The sequence below is a fragment of the Cuculus canorus genome, chromosome Z, assembly GCF_017976375.1.
Source record: "Cuculus canorus isolate bCucCan1 chromosome Z, bCucCan1.pri, whole genome shotgun sequence".
NCBI classification, from domain to species: domain Eukaryota; kingdom Metazoa; phylum Chordata; class Aves; order Cuculiformes; family Cuculidae; genus Cuculus; species Cuculus canorus.
In genome coordinates, this window is record NC_071441.1 from 37,937,225 (window position 1) to 37,958,097 (window position 20,873).

A 20,873-nucleotide genomic window follows, 5' to 3' on the forward strand; every position below is an offset into this window, starting at 1 on the left:
GGGTTTTCAGTAACCTAGAAGAATGGTAAACTGTCTGTATTGAAAAGGTGTTGTCTTTGTTAAAAGCTGTGTTCTGAATTTTAGGCTTTGCAATATGGTTTCCTGGATTTCAATACATTTGATGTAAATGAATATGAGCATTATGAAGTAAGTGTTCAGAATCAGTCTTCTGATTTCTTTGCTATTACTAATACTGAGATGATTGTTTATAATATGTGCGTTTTTTTTGTAGTATTGGGTCCAATTTCTGTTTTGTCTTTTTAAACATTGATTGTTAAATAAACGTGTGGTCAAAGAGAGAATAGTAAAATTCAGGTTTAAGCCTCAAACATTGTGGGGGAATGGAAATAAATACTTATTTCCATTTATTATTAAAGCCCTGGAAAATGATCAGGAAGTGGGAATTTGGCCACCCTTTAGAGGTTGTGCATATTCTTGAGCAGTCTTAAAGGGAAACCCAAGGGAATACAAGTCCAAGTCTAACTCAATTCTGGAGAGCGATTAAAGTATGTATCTGTGAACACATGGCAAAGGTATAATAACACACTTCAAGGTAAAGAAGAAAATAGGGCTGGGAAACTCCAGAGCTATAAAATTCACTTTGGGGCATAGAAAGCAAATGTGACAATGAACAACTGCAACTCTTGACTATATACAGTCTCATAAATGCAAAGCTGCCAGTTGTCTGTAAAGAGAAAATTAAGTATTCTTAGAATTTAAAAAAATCATTATTTAAATTGTAAACAGAGATAAGGCCAAGGTAATAACTTAGAAACCTATAAAAAATTAAAGATTGAAAGTTGCCCTTCATCTGTAGGGCATTGGTTGTGTTGTTCTAAAACTCTGACAAAGGAGAAAAGAGGCATGAAAAGTGAGGTAGAGAGCATCAGGCATCCTCTTGAAATCCTCAGAAAGCCAGCAACTAACACAATTTCCTTTGGCAAAAATTGTACATCACTTCTATCTATCATGTATTTTGAAACAATAAGGAAAAGCCTGAAAATACAGGGATAATGATAAACCAAGCATTTTCTCTTGACAGAGAGCAGAAAATGGAGATTTTAACTGGATAATACCAAACAAATTCATTGCCTTCAGTGGACCTCATTCAAGAAGTAAAATTGAAAATGGTATGCTTAAAAAAGGAGGTGGGGGACACAAGCCCACTGCTTTCTTAGTTGATTGTTATCAGTATGAACAAGTTTTAAAAATTGTTCCTCAAACAGTGTGTTTTTCTCTTGGCTCTTTTTCTTTTATAAGAACCCTGGCAGTAAAATTTTAATGCTTGGTTTAATTGTATCAAACCCTAGGTGATTATGTTAAAATTCCATTTTCGGTTAGTCTATTTCTTTATGTTGAACATGAGTTCTATTTTGAAAGTTATTTCATTTCTTGGTTTTAGAGTCTTAGTTTATTTCTGCAGTTTGAGCCTTACTCTCTTTTTTTTGTTTTTCCTTCTTTTTTTCAAATAGGCTATCCTCACCATGCTCCAGAGGCTTATTTTCCATATTTCACAAAGCATAAAGTTACTACTGTAATACGCCTCAACAAAAAACTGTATGATGCCAAACGATTTACAGATGCCGGATTTGAGCATTTTGACCTCTTCTTTGCTGATGGAAGCATACCTAGTGATACTATAGTTAAAACATTTCTAAATATTTGTGAAAATGCTGAAGGTGTTATAGCCGTTCATTGCAAAGGTATAGTGTGAAAACAATTTATATGACATGTGCTTGTAGTAACAGTTCCTGAGATGTTTTGGATTGTAATTCTGTTATATCTAGTTGTTAACAGCTCTGCCAAACTGCAGTTTTTCCTTACACTTTCTTTCTGTGCTTCTGTTCTGCACTTCATCTTCTAATTTTTTTTGAGTTCCATAAAAATCTTCCCAACTGTTTCCAAGAATGAGGCTGGAGAAAGTGAGCTTGCCAGTATTATCAGCCCTTTCTGTTAGAAAGTATTAGCACTTTCAAAGGATGCTTTTGAGCAGGTATTCTGAGTCCTGGAAAGGTTTATAGCTCTTTCTGAAAATACAGGGTTAAAGATACCCTGTCATAAAGTGTTGAAAATGTCAGTGCAGCTTTTTGAGGTGATTCCTAAGTATGAGTGTTCTTCCAGAACCACAGAAATCTTTATCCTGCAGAAACTCTTTATGCTATCTACTTTGGGCATGCTCTGAATATCTGTTCCTTGGAAGTTTAACTCTGGAGGAACAGGTAGTTTAAATATACAGTTTCCTGTGGTTCTAGAGGAACTATGTTTCCCTTCCCACAGCATCTTTAATAATCTATCAGATATTTATTCTCCACAAACTTTGCCTCACTAGCGTACCTGATAATGCAGTGATTGAAGGAGAAAGGCCTTTCATTAACCCGTTTGCCTGGGACCTGCAAAAACTGCATTTTTATTCCTGGATCTGCTGTCCATTTGCTTCACGTTTAACAAGGTTTTCCTGTGAAGTGAAAGAATTTTTAGGAACAGTGTCTTGACTGTAGGAAAGCAAGTGCATATTGTTAACTCTCCACTGAGGTGATAGATTCAGGCATGTTGCTTAATTGATTATGTCTGAATATTGAGTATCGGTGGTAGAAGTGCTTTGTTTTCATTCAGATTAAGATGTACTTTGATATTTATCATACTCACAGTGTCTAGACTACCTTATATTCCTCAACCTGCTTTTATTCTTGAGAAAGAGTAGAGTGCTGTAGCCTGTTCTTAAAGCCAGGCAAGGTAAGGGAATTGTTGTGTGGTTGTCTTGGTGATTGGGCTATACTGAAGATTTTACGCTGGTGTTGATCAAATGATTGTTAAATGAGAGAAGGTGATGTATGATTGACATTTACAGTAAGTGATGGAGGAGAGGAGCCACTTAGCGGGAGCTGTTGTCCTTTGCTTCTCATGTTTCCTGAAATAAATAGATCTGTTTTGATGGCCATTGCAAGGAAGATTCCTCATTCTGGAGTACTTTTTGCCTGTGGCCATATCCAGACTTGCTTATTGCAAAGTGTCTTTTCCTTGGGAACTAAAGTAAGATTAATTAGAGGAGAGATTGGAAGAGCAACTGGTTTCAGTGCAGCGTATGACCAGTTTGCAAGAAGAAGCTTAGAGAATTTTGGGTAAAAGCCAATAGTTTTATTTCATGCATAAAAACAGTCTCATCCCTTTATACATATTCATAGGTAGGTAGGTAAATAAAGACAGATAGATTTATAGGTTCTTGTAAAGTTACTGGCTTTGGAAGGTTATCTCAGTCAAAAAACGTGTGAACAATCATAGAATCATAGATTGGTTTGGGTTGGAAGAAACTTTAAAGATCATGCAGTTACAACCCCCCTGCCATGGGCAGGGAACCCCAAATGTGTTAGTAAATTTGTATGTGTAAAAAAAAAAAAAAAAATCAAAAGGTGAGTTGCCCTTAGAAATTTATCAGCATCAGATTTTTTTTAATAAACTAGGAGAGTAACTATTTGGCCTGGTAACAATGTTTGTAGCTACAGCAGGTTCCAAAGAAAGATGGGTATGTAAAATAAGCCATTCTTTTATCTTATGCAGCTGGTCTTGGACGAACTGGCACACTTATTGCTTGTTACATTATGAAGCATTATCGGATGACAGCTGCTGAAACTATTGCCTGGATTAGAATAAATAGACCTGGGTCAGTGATTGGACCACAACAGCACTTCCTGATGGAGTAAGTAGATTGACTATAAATTATTTAAAAAATAGATTTAGATGTCTTTTTGTTGTGCGCTTAGTAAGCTTTGGTGTTAATTCATTGTGTTTTGGGCTTTTTTCTTCCCATGTTACGATAGCAAACAAGCAGAACTTTGGACAGAAGGAGATATTTTCCGTGCAAAATTGAAAGGAAATTGTAAGATTGCTGTAACAAGAATTCTGTCAGGAGTAGATGATATTTCAATTAATGACACAAGAAACAGGAGAACCATCCAGAAGGACATTGAACTGGTAACCATCTGAATATTGTGCTCTTGTAAAAGTTGTAATTCTGTTGTGAATCAGGTTCTGAACAAACTTATGGGTACACAATTATATGAATCGGATTCTTTTTCTGTTTTATATCAAGGGATATGGGAGGGGAAGAAAGATATGGACAGGAAGTGTGAGGAATGAAGTGCACTACAGAGATGAAGTAGGGGCATCCTTATTATACTTTAGTAAATAGGTAAATACTAGAACAAACACTACTTGTGATTTGCAATCAAAACACCTGTGATTTTGTTTTGGATTGTCGCTCTACTTCATTGTGTTTGTTTAAAGGGAAAGGATGAAAGTATTTTTTTCTTTTTTTTAGTTTCTGACTAATTGCAACTTTTGTAGTACTTTTGCTGCTGCCTTTTCAAATAAAAGTACTGCTTTTTTAAAAAAAAGGCAAGTGAAAAAGGGAAATGCTGTACTTGAGTGAAGATTGTACTGTAACTAAGCAAAGATTTGATATTATGTTTCCATTGTGTTAAAGGTAGGCAGCATTTTGATGCGGGTAATTCATGACACCACTTAATGATTTACAGCTTTAAGAGCAGCAAACAGGAAACTGGAAAGAACAGAATTGTATTTATGCAAGTGAATTTCCTTTGACTTTTATGCTAGCATAACTTTCCTGTTGGGATTATTCTAACTTTAAGATAAAATTGATTCCTAAATCTTTAGTTGTCTATATTTTAATCTTGGTTTATCCCTTCCCCCCACCACTTACCCAGTACAGTGATGAAGATGAAACAAACTGTGTAACACAAGGTGATATGCTTCGTGCTCTGAAAAGCAGAAGGCAGACAAAAGGTCTGACTGCATCTCCACTAACGTAAGTCAGTTTCTGAATGTATGCATGCCAGAAGTACTTCTGTCATCTTCTTTACGCGTACTTCCCTTTGCCTCCAAAAGTGTGTTGCCATGGCTGCTTTTAGCCATCTAGAATAAGCGTGAGATTCACTATTTCTCTGAAGTCTTGAAGAGTGCTAACGAGACAGCAGAACTTGTTTGATGAACTGCATTACTGAATTTTTAATTTTCTGCATTGTTTTTTATTGTAGTACTCTGTGCTTTACAAGCTCCCATACTATTTCTGAATGCTTTGCTTCTAGTTTAATCACAAACATTCTCTTGCCTTTTTCCTGTGGTAGTATAAAAATGGAAGAATATGACTCCATGTAGTGGTGTTTGGCTGAAATGAGTTATGTACTGTTTGCTGAAGTAAGGTCAGCTACCTAAGAAGAAGAGTTGAATGAAAAGTCTTGAGCTTCCTTCATATCCTCTTTCTTGTAGAGGAAGTTTTCCTAAATCTTGTGGCCTTTGGGTTAATGGCTAGTAGATCTGAAAGGCAGAGTGGTGCTATTTCTTTATAAAAAACTAAAGAGGAATGCATTTCTGTCAGGGAACTCGCTATGCAAGTCTCTATTTTATACAACTACCGAAACACCACCTGTAAAAGGAAGTTCACAGTCGCCTTTGAATCTGTTGTAGCTTGTTACAGCTGTAGGAAGAAAACCTTTCTGTCTGCCCTTAAACTACAAAAGAATACAAGACTGGCAAGATGTATCTGGATCTCATTGGATTGCTAGGAAAGGAATGGTGACCCCTGGCTGTCAGATTTTTGCAAATAACGCAGCAACAGTCACAGACCAAAGACAACTTTTCGGTTTTTGTGCTGTCTTTCTGTGGGAGGTGATGCTGCTAGCTGCTGGCTTTTCCCTTTTTCCTCTCCTTTCCGTCCCTTTTTTCCCCTCCTTTCCGTCCCTTTTTTTCCCTCCTTTCCGTCCCTTTTTTTCCCTCCTTTCCGTCCCTTTTTTTCCCCTCCTTTCCGTCCCTTTTTTTCCCCTCCTTTCCGTCCCTTTTTCCCCTCCTTTCTGTCCCTTTTCTCTTTTATATCCATTTTTCCCTTTATTCTGGTTTTCCCCTTTTTTCCTTTTTTTTATCCCTTGTTTATCCCTTATTTATTCTTTCTTCCTTTTTCTCCCTTTTTCCTTTCTTATGCTTTTTTCTCCCTTTTTCCTTTTCCTCCCCTCCCCTTTTTCCCATTTTTTCCCTATTTTTCTCATTTTTTTCCCTCTTTTTTCCCCTCTTGTCGTTAGAGTTTTAGAAAAGTTTGAGGAATGTAGTGGGAATGTGATGAAGTTAAAGGAATGTGTCTTTGGAGTCCCTCGCACATTGCTATGTATTAATTCTGCTTTTGTTTTAGAAGATTCTCCTTTCTTCATGCTCATCACTTAAACAGGCAATCGCGTAAGAAACAACAGATTCAGAACAAAGCCTGCACCCAACTGACATTAAAAAAACGCAAACCACTTCAGTTACCTCAAATAGCACAGTAAAAACAGCTACCTTGCACCTTAGCTTTCAAGGCACATGGTATTTTAGTTTCCTCTTCATAATATTTGTTCATCAGAGGTGCTCTAAGTCATGTGATAAAAGTTGTGAAAGATCTCCTGTATTGTATATTCAGAGCCATTGTCTTAATATGCAGAATGCCTATCAACTATTAAAATACTTTTCCATTCATGAAGCACTCTGCAACATGAATAATAAGCCCAGTTAGTGTGGACTTCTGTAGAATTTAAATAATTGATCTAGTACTTGTTATTGTTTTTGTAGTGTGCATTGTGGCACAGGAAGATGGCATTTCCTCCTGTATCTCTGCATCATTTGTATGGTTTGCAGATTGTACTGGAGTGATTTGGTGAAAAATTAATATATAACTTCCTACATTTTTTAGTGTTACGATTGCTAAATCAAATATTCTAGGAGTATTTAGCTGCCCTGCAGGGGTCAGAAGTCTTCCCTACTAGAAGAGGTGTCAGGCTCTTTTCCCTTTTACTATAGACTATTAAAAATAATTAATCTTGCATTGAAATTGATTAATTTTATTTAAGCAAACAAAAAGAAACTTCAAAATCCTCAGTGTAGTTTTATCTCACAGAAAACAAACAAGCAAAAAAGGCAAAATAAAAGCACCAGAAGATGGGACAATTGCAGTCTTTGAGAGCTAGAGGCATTGCTTATGTTTAAGTCTCAATGGATTTGCGTACAAAATTTGTTAACCTTTATTGAAGTTGGTTGTATAAACTCTATACTTTAATAGATACTTTGTATATTTTCTAATAAGCAATATTCTGCACCTTTGGCAAGGAATTATGAATTAACTTTTTGCTACACAAGAAGATAATATGCTGCATCATCTATGTGTTTACATGAATTGTTCCTACAAACTGATCTGGCTCTGATCTAATATTCTTATATTAAAATATATGATTGTAAAGTAGGTTGCATGAATACAAGGTGATCAAACTGCGTAAGACATGGCAGCAAGTGGTCAGAGATGTACTGCTTCGGCACGCACTTATTTTCAAAAGAGCAATGTAGACTTCCTTTGGAATAGACAACTTTAATAAGGATTTCAGAGAATTTGCTTTGATTTCAGCAGCACGTGGATACTACATTTGGCAATTTATGGTTGCATGATTTGTTACAGTCATAGAATATGCAAGAAAATGCTTGGCAAAGGTTATAAAGCAGTATGCTTTTGAAGAATTTGAAACAAGCTAAAATGCACCAATAGCTTTTGCTTTGAATTTTTGTTCATCTTTTCCTCCCCCTCCAACCCCTTTTTTAGATGGCTCCTAGCTATGCTGGTGTCTACACTGTGTAGCATTGTCATCTGGTGGATTGTATGTGGCTCCCTTCTGCCCAGCCTGCTATTCTGTCTAGATGGTTTAAGAACATAGTAACCATCAGGACCCCCTGAGAGAGAGCCACTGTGTAAGTGTCTCATTCCATTTCTCTACAATAGCTCACACTTTCTGTCTAGTATGTCTCATAAATGCATGTTTTCATATCATGTTTCTTACTGGCTTTGTTGCAAGAGTAAATTCCATTGCTCTCGCTTTGTTGTATTTTTGTATTATTTGTATATTATTTGGAATAACTGATTTTTATGGCTGGCTTGCAATACAAAAATGTGCAGAGCTTTTATAATTCAGTTAATTTATAATTTTGAAGCCTTTTTTCTCTGCATGCTTCTGCAAATAAGCAAAACTATATTTGTAAAAAGGAAAAAGTACTGCTTTAAAATATGATCCTATTCTTCGTGTTTTGCAAATGAAGATTGTAGCTCCTGTTTTATTTTGAGATTCATGAACTTGCAAAGGAGCTTAGTTTCCTAAAGGATGGTTTTACTCATGAAATGCCAGGAATTAGAATTTGTTAGAAATATCAGGAGATCTTTGTTTTTTGCTAAGAGATTATAGTGTTATGTGTCATAAGAGCCAGTAAAATGGGACTTCTTTTTTCCTTTTTAATGTAGCAGAAGGTGAGGCAGGTTGCAGTATTAGGTCAAGGCTCATTTGTTTACTTGCTTTCATCTTATTTTGTTCTCAATTTTTTTTTTTTATAGAGCTTTATGAGACTACTTGAATCCCTTCTTTCTGTTATTTGTAGTAAGGAGCTGCTGAGTAAGGCATTAAAACCATTTTAGTTCCTCAGATGCTGTTTTCACTCATTCTCCACCCTGCTTTCGTCAGAGTGGCTGCACTGACTACTATCCCTTGCCTCCACTTAAAAGGTGCAGTATTTCTGTCATGTGGCAGCTTCCGTCTTTTGGCCAAACAAAACTACAGCAACAAGGAGAACTGTCAGGAAATGCAAACAGAACTTTTTACTTGCTACTGTGTCTCACTGCAGCCCATCCACCACCACCATCCTCAAAGCAAAATGGTTGCTTCAGGTGAATGCTTGAAACTTCAGTGCTCTCAGAGAAAAAATATGTCAGAAAAAATGTTTTACACTAGAGCACTAATTAAGAAAAGGCATTCTTTCCTGGCAGAACATTAAGGTTATGAGTTGCTATCCTCCTTGCAACTTTTTTGTCTGCAACTTTAAAATGCATGGGACTCCCTCTGCTAAAGTAAATGACCTTATAACTACAGAACGAGAACTGAGGAACTTATACAGAATGTATTTATCCTGTTAGACTTAGCTGAGGTCATCTTAATCTATTCTTTTGGAGGAAAAAAAAAAGAAGAACAAGAGGTAACTTTACCTGTGTTTTTTTTCCCATTGTTACCTAACTTTGTCAAAAAACATATTTAGATGAGATGCTTGCTTTCAAAACTTTACACCAAATGTAGCAGTATCTCTTGCCTGTTTTCCAGCAGTCAGACCTCAGATTTCTAAACATAGGTTAAAAAAAAAAATTAACCAATCTGTCCTTTTTCTCTTGTACTAAAAGATCAATGTCACTCTACTATCATCCTTTCTTTCTCTTAAGGTTTCTATGTTTTGTCTAAAAACTCCCTAGCTAGAGGGAAAGAGAAGAGACCATTTGTTGGTAAATGTGTTATGATGCAAGCAATCAGGTTACTGGTGCTGCTGCCACGTACCTAAAATTGACAACCATACAGTGTTGGTTTATGTCCAAGGAAAGAAAACAAGCTTTTCTTAAAAGCTAGTCTAACATTCTCTTCATTATGCAGCTACTGTTCCTTGTGTTTTAAGAGATGAAATTGCCAATTACGATTGTGAATTTCTCTGGATGGGCCTGGGAGCCCTGTTGGCTGGAGCCCTGTAAACTGAAGAGTATCAGTCATTTCTTTCATGTTGATGACTTGCAACAGTGGTAGAGATTTCAGGCCTTTCATAAGAATCAGGAGGTCATGAAGGAGAAAGCGATGTTGCATTTGTCAGACCTCATAAACCGGGTAACCTTAGCAAGAATAAAGTGCCTATCACAGGTCAAAGAAGACATGCTCTTGTGTAACCTCTCTTCCCTTCATCCCTCTCTAGGATACTGCAATAATTTTTCTTTTAAAACTGCTTATTGTGTGGATTGAGTTCTCTCCAGGGTTTATTGCTGGCATTTCAAGTTTGGTGGACTTCATTTTGGGTTCTGGGGTTTGGGCTTTTGTGTCCTAGTGGTGTACCTGTCTCCCCAACCCCACTCTGAGTTAAATGGTGACAAAAAGTTGTGAACTATTTAAAAGATTCTGCTACTAACCCAAACACTGGTCTGTTTTGAGTGAGTTTTGATCTGTTTAAAGGCTAATACATTAGCTTGAATAAGAAAGTATATAAACTAGTCTAGTGTTTGGGGAGTATATTAGGTTGAAAACTACCAAGTGATGTTTCCACTACAGATTAACTGGAGATGAAAAACTCTTGCAATATGTGGATTACCTATTTTAGTAGTATGGCTATTAAAGCATCCTGTAGCCTGCATTCGGGAAACATTCTGCGTTTTCTTTCTTTAAGAAGAGAATATTGTTTCATTGAGTTAGAAAATCTTTCTGTACATCAGATGAACTTTCCTTTGATGTTTCTGGAAGCTGGTTGTTTTCATATACAGCATGACATGTTATTTTACATGAACAGTCACAAAGCAGTAGGATAGGTGTCCTCAAGGTTTTACCCTTTTCTAATACGGTTTGGAATTTTTTTTTTTTTTCAGTGCTGAGATTTTGGGAGGATTTCCTCCACTATGGTCTCATCTCATGTCTATTATAAAACCTATCTATCAAACATGCTGTCAGGTGAGGCTGCTAGGCTGATTGCATTAAATCAAAATTCCATACATTAAAGATAGCTTCTTCTCTTATATTAAATATGTATGCAGTAGCTTACTAATAAAATCTCTGATAGCACTGTTACTGCTCCTAAGCTGACAGTTGTCAGGCCTGAAGACAGCTCTGGGTGTTTAGTTGTAACACCACGTCAGAAGATCATGCAAATAGGACCTCATCTGTTTTCCTTGAAGTCTTATCATCCTTGGAAGTCTAAAATTTTAGTCTGGTTGATACGTCTGATCATTCAGCAGATGTTTTGTTCACAGGGATTTCAATTAATCTTTATTCTTGGGGAATGCGTGAAGTTCTGTATTGCTGAGATGTACAAGTGACTGAAGAGCAGATAGTGTTAAAAGTTCTGCCATGCTAACAGCTGCCTCTGAGCTGATCCCATAAGTCAGCTCCTTTTCTTTTACCCTTTGGTAAATACAGTGATCTGAAGAGGATGAAGTTCTTGATCTGGTCTTAAGGTGCAGTTCTGTACAGTGATTATAAGTCAATGATCCCATTCAGATTCTCTTTTCTTTCTTGTTTTAATCAGATAAAAGTAAATTTTGTGAGAATTAAGGACTTAACTATGGTATATCGAAAAGGTGAATATTTTAAGTGTTTATGCAAGATGGTAAATCTTAATGCTTTATAGTGTTTCACTCTGTATGGGATAAGTAAGTAAGTATAAGGGTTTAAGCCATATATACTGACCTGTTTCCAGACACCAGAATTTCAGAAAAGAAAGGACACGTATATGAGAAACATTATAACTATTAGATGGTGCTCCAATAACTTCTGCTTTCTTTTATACGTACATTACATGCATTTTATATAGTAATACATTGTATGTATATATTTAAGGAGAAAACATAATTTCTCCATATTGCTGTCTGCATGAGCACTAACGAAGTAGCATGTGCCATGATTTGGTCATGCTTATATTAGGTCACTAAAGGTTATTGGGTTAAGCTAGCTTTGTACCTTTCTGTTCAGTCCTGGAAGTTGCTGGTGGCACAGATAAAAGGTATAACAGATAAAAGGTATAACCTGTGATGAAAAAAAGTCTTTTTTCATCACAGGTAACTTTTAAAGCTTAGTTGAAAGCGAGTAGCCAATTTGTTCATGTTGTATGAGGACTGGCACTGAAAAGAGAATTTTAAGTTGTAATATTAGAACTTGTTAGAACTGGTTTACAAGTGCAATAGAAATTATAAAGTGAACTTGCAATATTTTAATGTTTTCACCTTGGGCATGCAAGGAAAACAGATTTTTATTAGAAGAAGTTATGTTGTCTATGGAAGCATATGTCGTTGAAGGTGTCTGGTTTTTGTTTTCAGCCTTTCGAATAACCAGTTCCTCCAACTTTGAATGTGTTGTGTTTACACTGGAATCTACTTTGCATTTTGATAGTACATCCCATTACAATCTCGTGTCTTTTCTTGGAGGAAGAGAACACTGTTTGGTTTGGATTTTTCCAATCAAGTTAAAAGGTTTTTCGGTTCTGAAATACTGAGAGAGACTTGTTCAAGTAGAAATTTAAAATACTTTGTGATTCTGTAGTCATCTGTTTGCTAAATAATGTAGAAGTGTGTGGAAAATAAGATTGGAAAAAATCTGTTAACACAATTTCATCTCCAATTAATATTCTAATTCTGGTATCAAATACATATAAAACAAAGCATAGAACTTTTTTTACATTTCTGGTTTTGGTGATATGTTACTTAAGTATAATGTCTGCCTGTCTACTTTTGCTCCAAAAGATGTTTTATGTTGATATCTAGAATTCCTTGAAAACAGTTTCTGCAAAGTATTAAGCAAGCAGGTTGCAGTTTATACAACCTAATGAAGGTTTTGATTTTCAGTGTAATATAATCTGCTGACACAGATAGATTCAGTGAAGCCACTGAAGATAACAGCAAGGGAAAAACAGTAACAGCTAAGTTACTCTTAGCTCTGAATCTCTAAAATGCTGCATAGTTTTATATTTGAAACCTTGCACAGATGGAATGACTAGGAAACAGACGTATAAAATTACGTACTAAATAGATATCTATGGACTCTGTTGACCAATTGTCACTTGTTGTCTCTATAGTATTATAATTTCTCTACAAGTATTTACGAGTACAGAGGATGTGGTTTCCCTACAAACCAGGTGGCTGGTGGATAAAAACAGTTGTTTGCATTTCACAATTAGGAATTCTTTTGGTTTTGATGTAAGCAACACTAGGATTTATCTTCTTGTTTAGGAAATAGTTGATACATAGCTCAGGAGCCTTCCAGAGAAGCGGTTGAGCACAACGAGCATGTAAAACTGAGTTTGAGTATAGTGTAGTAATTCCCTGTAAGCACAAAAGGTCAACATATACAGTGACTTTCCTGGCGTACTGTGTTTGAAGGGAATATCTCATGGTCAATTGCAGGAGACTTAGACCTTGATCTTCACAAATAGAATTACTTGTGGTTTTTTCTGAATTCCTTTCTATGTCAGTCTGGAAAATAATGTATGTTTTTGTTGCATATTTCAGATTTTCTCTTTTTTGTTGTTTTGTTTTGTTTTGTTGTAGTAGTTTAAAATACAATCTCATAGCATTTTGTCTTCCAAAAACTTAAAAGGAAATTCAAAGCCATTCATTTAATCCATTCTTTGAAAGCAAAAAACCATGCCCAACCAACTAAATTAGCAGCTATGCTTCTAATAAAACAACTTGCATTACCATAATTATAACAAGGATGATTTAAAGAGAAGGATGTGTTTCAGGCAGAACAATTTCCTTTTCAGAATGATTTGTGAAAAGCCAGCTAATACTTTTCAGCTCTGCTGTAGCTGTAATATCCTCTTTTCAGGTTATATAATCTTTCTTTTCTCCTACCCTTTTCAGAGTAATTCTGCAGTCCAGTGTTCAGAAAAATAAAACCTCTGAACCTAGCATTTCTGACAGTACAGACATTACTAAAAGAACTACCAGGTCTGCTGCAAGAAAAAAAAGTTTAAAAAGGTGAGAGTTATCCTCTTTACAGATCCAGTAACTGTTTTGTAGGCAAATACTTCGAGCTGGCATCCATTGCTGACAGGAGCTATTGCCACGCCTCAGCCCCTCCTCACAGCAATGGGAAATGGTGTATGTCATACTCAGAATATCTGGGACCTGAAATCTTATGTCATTTGTTTATGTTGCTCAGTTTTTCAGCTTTGAGAATTTTATATAGTAATTCTTAATATGAGTCAGAATTACTGAAGGTGAGGGATTTTGGGTAACAATAAAAAGCCTTTCTTTACCAAAACTTTACCTGGAGTAAGAGGTGGAACAGTTGTGCACAGCATTAAGTCAATATTTAGTCAGTACATGAAGTCCAAACTATGAGGAATTTGGTGAACAACTGAAACGCAGTAGCAGTGGTGAAGTGTATAAAATGCATGCGCGTACTGGTATGAGATGTTGTACTGAGTGTATGACTGATCATCTGAACTGACCTTGGTCAGTAAAGGTTAATAAGTTTTAAATTTGAATGGATTTATGCAAGGCTGAAAGTGCATTTTGGCCCAGAAGCACATGCCAAACAACTACTACGCTGCTTCGTGTGTGTATGTGTTGATGCCTCTCTACAGCAGCTCTGCAGGCCATTATCAAAGACAAGCCTGTGAGTGTAGCTTAAAACCATTTCCAACAAGTTTCCGGTGGTTACAGAATTTGTCTTGTGCTTATAGTGTCAAACTTTTGCATGCGTCAGGTGCTGGGGAGACTTACCTTTGTTGGGAAGAGTAAAAGATGGCAAATAACATAGAAAGTAATTATGTAGCTTGATTAACAAATATTGCTGAAAATTCCAAGCTCTTGTGCAGCTTTTTCCCCACAGAGCTTTTCTTTCCTGTTTCTCATATTGTTACCTTGAAGGTAACATAAGTTATGAAAAATTCCTTATATCAGGCAGTCGAAATAGCCATTAGTAGTAGACTGCAGTAAATTATAATCAGAGAATTTTTAACAGTGCCTTTATGAATTACATTTTGATCTGTATAACAATATGTTAAAAAAAATCTCTCTTTCTTGAAATGCACATTTTATTAAAAATCTGAAGTATTTCTTGGGGTTTTACTGGTTGGTTGGTTGGTGGTTTTCCTCCATTTTGCATCACTTTCACCATGTCAGTTTTGGTCCAAACAGATTGATGGGATTTGACTGCTGTTTTTATTCTTCATGCCTCTCACAGTTTTAAGCTCCTTGTAACTCTTGGTAGCTGTGTATGTGCAATTGAACAGAGGCTTTCAGTTCCTGGAAAATACACTTCCATGTTGACCTTTGTGTTGTGTGAGATAAGAATACCCATCCTTAGGAGGAAACATCTCTAAGATAGAATTCATAGAAAGTTATGGTTATTTTGAAAGTAATCATTAAGCCTATTGCCAGATCTTTGACTTCTAACTTCTATTGCCAAAGAATTTCAGACATTTTATGTTTGAACCCAGTAACCAAATTTGTCTTAAATAGTAATGTCACACTTCTGGAGTTCTTAATTATCTTGTCATCTGAGAGGGGCTAACAGGGTGCTGGGCCCTCTAATGTGCATTTCAGTATGACTGTACAATTTCATGAACTTAAAATGCAGTATCTTGTTGTTAATTGTGTAGGTATCTTTTTATTTTTCCTGTAGCATTTTGCAAAACCTTACTCTTCTTTTTTTTTTTCCCTTTTTTTAAGCATCTCTTTGCTTTTTCATGTCTTATTTTAACTTCTTGAAGCCTGTGCAGTTTGCATTACCTCATAATGCTCATACTCATTGAGCTATTCCAGATCAAGGGGATTATAGGGTAGCGGAGAATAATTATTTTTGCCAAACTGTTATCATGCCCTAACCAGCATTGTCTCTGTTGCCTTCTCTGAACGTCCAGCATTCCCGTGTACTCTTAATTCTTCCATTTTCTTGTCTGGTAAGTTCTAGTGGAAACATCTTGCAGTATTTTTACATTAATCTTATTTGTTGATGTTTTAGGTCATTTTAGTCAGTTCTTACTGTAAATGATTCACATTTGCGACCCATCCTAACATAGTATAATACAATTCATTTGCCATTCCATCCTTCAGACTGTTGGAGGCACTCAGAATGATTTTTCAGCCAAAACAGCCACTTACAGCTAAAAATCTCTATTATGGCCTTGAAAAGGGAATTTCAATACCATTCATAACGTTCACTTCATTTGGTTTGCAGAACATCTCTAGATGTCATCTACCATCTACGAAAGACTCGTACTGCTAGACCTGACACATTCTGTCTTGTGATTGAAATAACAGTGCTGTTTGCATTACTAGTGTGTTATCCACAGTTGTCTTCTGTAGATGCCCTTGGTTCCCCAGTTAAGATAACTTCCTTGTAAATTTGCTGATCACTGAGAAGTTCATGTTTGTATTTTAATGAGGTGCACACATCAGATACAAACCAACTGAATCATAGTAAGACAAGTGAAAGAGTTTTTCCTGTGTTACCACACATAGCAGAGTTAGGTTTACATATATAGTAAGTTGATTAGAAATTAAATTTCAGTAGGTAGAGGTACTTAAGGGAATGCAGGTCAAGTTATTGCAAGTAATTGGGACTATGAGGGTAGATGTATAAAAACTGTATTGTGTAGGTTCCTTCACTTCTTTTAACCAGAAAGGCATGTCACAAAAATGAACAAAGAGAATACACTTTAAAAATCCCATATGCTTTTGCTTTGCTTGGAAATGTAAAGCAGCTTTCTGCAGCCTTGTTCAAACACTGAAATACCTGCAGCATTTCAAAGCTCGTCTATATGTAATCTAAATCTAGTATTAAAAAAAAATAATGTTTCTTCTGATACTTCTTGCAGTCTGATACCTCAGAGTGAGAGAGAGAAAAGGAATGCTTTACAACAAATGTGCTTATTGAAATTATGATTATTTGAATCCTCTGTTTCTTTTCTAAATGGAGTGGAATCTTTCTTAATATTGTCTGTGATCAGACTAGTCCATGCTTTTTTTACAACCAATATTGCAGACTCTTACCTTCTGTTTCTTTCTTTGAAATAGTTTGCTCATTTGACCTTGCCAGAAATGTTTGTGTGAAATACATACTGAATACATATTTAACATTTCTCCTGAAATATATTTCATTTCAGCAGCCAATCCGTCCCAAAGACCAGAACAGTATTGCGTTAAATTTCAAATGAGCAATCATGTTGAAGAGGATATTCAGGAGTGAAGGGGATGTGACTAGAGGGGACTTGTTCAAATTCAAGGAAGATTACTTTGGCTACATTTTTCAGCAAAAGTGAAACAGAATAATCTCTTCCATACTTGTAGAATAAAATGGACTGTCGACATGCTTGGTAGACTCTTCTAATGTGCTGATAATTCCTCATTCAAACCAAGAAAAATCTGTGTATGTTTAGACTCAGGTGTAAATACTTAAGCTCTCTATTATAAAGAGGGCTTGCTAGTATGTATGATGCATGTGTATAAATTGTGATGGCAATCACTTAGCTGCTGACCACCAGAAATGAAAAGATGGTAGGAGCTTTTAAATATATAAATCTGTTGTCCATTTAGACTGGGCTGAAGTCTCTGTTTGAGGCTGAAAATCAACCATGAAAGCTGTTTTCTTACAGTATTGGTACTCTCCTGTGTTAACTGGCTATTCTTTCTTATTTTGTATGAAGTTTTTTATGAAGCCACAGTATTGAGTACACAAAGTAACTATTGTCTACCAAAGAGTGCATTTATTTCAAAGATTGTGTGGTTTGTTTATTTTGGAAGAAACTAACTATAAGCAATTAACTTGTTTTTAATGGTAATAGAATTTTTTAGTTGTTCACAACCAATGGCTCTTTTAAATAGTTGTAATTGCTTTAAGTCCAGTATGATATTAAGGGGGAGGAAAAACAGCTTAACATTCAAAGCAGTGCTGTCATATTGAAATGTCTTTTCCTATCTTGAAGTATTTTAGGTAGAACTTTAGATTACCATATCTAAAAGGTAAGATTTTTTTTCCCAGGTTTTATTGGTACACTTGATAATATGTGGATGTCACTGTTTTTCAGCTTTGAGACACTTAATAAGTGCAGCAAAAGAAAAAGGGAAAATAAGCTTGCTGTACATCTGAGATTGGTATTAGAACTCAGGGGCAGGTATAGTATTTAACATCTAATTAACATTTTGAAATCTAGAGCTTACCTTTGTTTAAAAGCAGTGTAATTTTTAGAGGAATCTGTCTGAAACTGAAATTTTCATCCACTACAAGACTGTCTTCAAACATTGGCAGCACCTTTTCCCTGCCACTTTTTATGAAATCTCAAAGCTGGATTTGCAGTGATGTATCCTTATCTGCCAACTGAAGTTTATAGCTGCATATCCCTCACAGGAGGACTGTTACCGCATAGCCTTAAATATGATACAGTTACCTGTTGATTTAGTAACTCATACAGTAGAAAGTAGAATAAGCTGAGAGAGCTGAAATTTTAGAATGGAATAACTGAAGTTTTCAAAGATGAAAATAACCTCTGTAAGAGGGAGAATTTTTTTCTTTATGAATGTGCATGGGCAGGTTCAGTGACTAGTTTCAATCTACATTCTTTTATATTAAAATTAAGCTTTTTGTTCAACTGGTGATTTTTGAATGCCAATATGAATAATCACACATTGGTTTGAATACATTTTGTGGCAAGAGCATTACAAATTGGAGGGAAAGCATGATGTGAAATGGAAGTCAGCTTATAGGTAGCATCCCTGAGTATGGGTGGTCAAAATTTGCAAGTGTGAATACAAAGAAAATAGAAGAGGCTTGTATTGTGCAAAATAGAGGAGCATTGAGGCTCAGATTCCAAATATTTTTTTGTTTCCCTTTTCACCCTCACTACCATTTTCTTCTGGGTGAAAAGCATCTAAAAGAGAGGGACAGGATTCACCCTGATCCAGTGATTAAAATATTTTTTCCTTTTTTTTTTTTCCTTATGTAAACCACTTGCCTGTTAGCTGAAATACAGGTAACCACAGTAGTATATATTATCCATATATGAATCTGTGTTTATTTTTGAAGAAAATTCTTACCTTGAAAAGCAGAAGGGATGAAACTAGTGAGGTGAGAGGGTAAGAGTCAAAGCAAGAAAAATTTAGTAATGTTGTGTTTGGCTTAGCCCTTTTCTCAGCTGAGCTGCTTCTTTTAGCATCTTTGTTTCAAACCTAAAAATAATCATTCTATTTCACATCCCCTTCCAAATCTGAATTTGCCGCCTTTTAAAATAACCACCAGAGCCATTAGCACTTTCAGGTTCATCAAAAGTAAATTTCCATAAAACAAGTGTACAAGCACACACAATAGGAACTCTAGCTAAACCAAAACTGCTTGTCTGGAATGAATGTGTGTCAGGATACCCTTTCCATCACCGAGTATCTTAGTGAGAAACACATAAATGTCAAAGGAGTTATACATTTGAACTCTCCAACAGCCTTATATGGAAAATTAACTCATTACCTCATTGTGTCCCATCTACTTGTATTGCTTAGTTTATTCTTCTGAATTTTTGGTACTTTGTGTAGCATTTTTATGATAGCATACCAAAGCTGTCTTGTACAAGAATGAAGAGTGGGCATGGGTGAGGGGGTCCACGGTTTCTAAATCTTTTTTGAATTGCAAAGTATTATGTGCCAAAATGGAATGTGTTGTGGCAGCTGCATCACCATTGAACCACAGAGCAGCTGAAGGAAGTTATTTCTGCTGCCATCAGTTAGGAGTTTTTCCTTAGAAATTCTTTCCTCTTTCAAATACGTGGCAGATGGAGTCTCCCTTGATCTCATATTGAAAAGTATGCAACATACTCAAAAGCTGTAATATCTTGCGTCAAATTGCTAGCTTCCATTACAGCACCAATAACTCAGATGTTAACCCAGACTTTTTGCCTCAGTATGACAATAGAGAAAGTGCTGCTGATTTATAAGAAAAAAGTACGATTTGTAGAGACTTATGCATTAAAACGGGGGGAAAAAAAAGAAAAATGTGATGTTCACTGGTTTGTTGCACTGCAGTTTTTATATTATGGTTTGCAGACTGTTTGTCTTGCGTAAACTTGTGTACAGACTATCAAGATCTAAAATTTCTTGACTAATCAGTACTGTTCATCCTGATTATTTTTAAATTGTATATTTCTAATCATATTTTTTTAACATGGATTGACAGAATGGGAGTTTATTTTGCTGAAGGTATTTTTAAGATAAAGCTTCATATTATCTTGTAATATTAAGTAGTTCAAAATGCATTTGTGTCTCATTTGAAAATAATGCATACTGTATTTTATACAAAATATTAGTGATTATTGTAAACATGAATTGTGTAAAATTAAAAATAATAATCAAAGTTTGTTTTCTCATTTTTATTTCCAGCTTTCAAAAAAAAATCTGCAAAAAAACTTACCTGTACCAGATTGACTCATTTATGCTCTGAAAAATAAAGCAAGAATCTCTGCTACCTGAAAACTTAATTAAAGCACAAATCCTTAAAACATACTTTTCTAATTTTAAAAATAGAAAACATCTAGCTCTACATTTCAGGGGACTTCCAGTGGAAACAACAGTAATTGTATTTCAGTTGTTGGCATGCTCTACCCACTAAAACATACAGGTAAAACGGAACAGTTGGGTTCTAGTTAACTTGTTTCCCTCTAGTATGATGATAGTTTTTTGAAACAGGGATCATTCTTACCATGAAAGTGAAAGTTCCCCAAAAGTAAAAACTAAATTTTTAGGAATGCTTCTTTTTGTGTAAGAGTTGATGGTGGTCTAGTTTGGGCTTTGAAAAAAGAACATCCAAACACAGCAGCAAAAGTATTGACAAACTCAGATACTTCTAATCACCCTTATCATACCTACATTAGAAAATGCAGAATTTGCACACCCCAAACACAGGCTCTTTGACAAGCAGGTAAAACTTCACTTGCTCCAAAGTTTTAATGACTGGAAAAATCTGCATTCATCTGTTCTAAGGTGTTCCTTTCTAAACTTACATGAATGTTGAAACCACCTTTTCTCAACAACATGGTTGCCTGCCAAAGAGTGAATGATGGGTTCTTGCTGGGAAAACATGAGGTTAGGCATAAAGTGGCTATCAATAGCTGAGTGGGTCAGTTGGTGGTGTAAATGCTTCTCCCCAAGTTCTTTAGAGATGGTGTCTCCCCGAGACTGCCAGAACGGTACAGGGAGAGTGACTATATTTAACAGCATAAGCCCCCAGGAACTACTAGAAGAATTGCAAAGAGAGCAAGGGCCTTGAGTGGGCATCAACCCTTCTGTGTGTTGCAGTGACTGG

The 20,873-nt window shown here is 35.8% G+C and overlaps 1 protein-coding gene across 9 annotated transcripts in view; it reads left to right on the forward strand.

Annotated features, from left to right (window-relative positions):
* Positions 1-20,788, forward strand: part of CDC14B (cell division cycle 14B) — a 48,080-nt gene extending 27,292 nt beyond the window's left edge. For 2 of the 9 annotated variants that reach the window (XM_054053656.1, XM_054053662.1), the window contains 8 exons: positions 85-147; positions 1,043-1,130; positions 1,473-1,703; positions 3,556-3,694; positions 3,816-3,969; positions 4,722-4,822; positions 13,442-13,558; positions 16,696-20,788. In XM_054053656.1, the coding sequence (XP_053909631.1) occupies positions 85-147; positions 1,043-1,130; positions 1,473-1,703; positions 3,556-3,694; positions 3,816-3,969; positions 4,722-4,822; positions 13,442-13,558; positions 16,696-16,735 (933 nt within the window). In that variant the 3' untranslated portion in view covers positions 16,736-20,788. Of the gene's footprint in view, positions 1-84; positions 148-1,042; positions 1,131-1,472; positions 1,704-3,555; positions 3,695-3,815; positions 3,970-4,721; positions 4,823-7,627; positions 7,774-13,441; positions 13,559-15,450; positions 15,490-16,695 lie in introns of all 9 variants that reach the window. The other 7 variants (XR_008447673.1, XM_054053658.1, XM_054053657.1 and 4 more) reach the window with 7 other exon arrangements.
* The last annotated feature ends 85 nt before the right edge of the window (positions 20,789-20,873 follow it).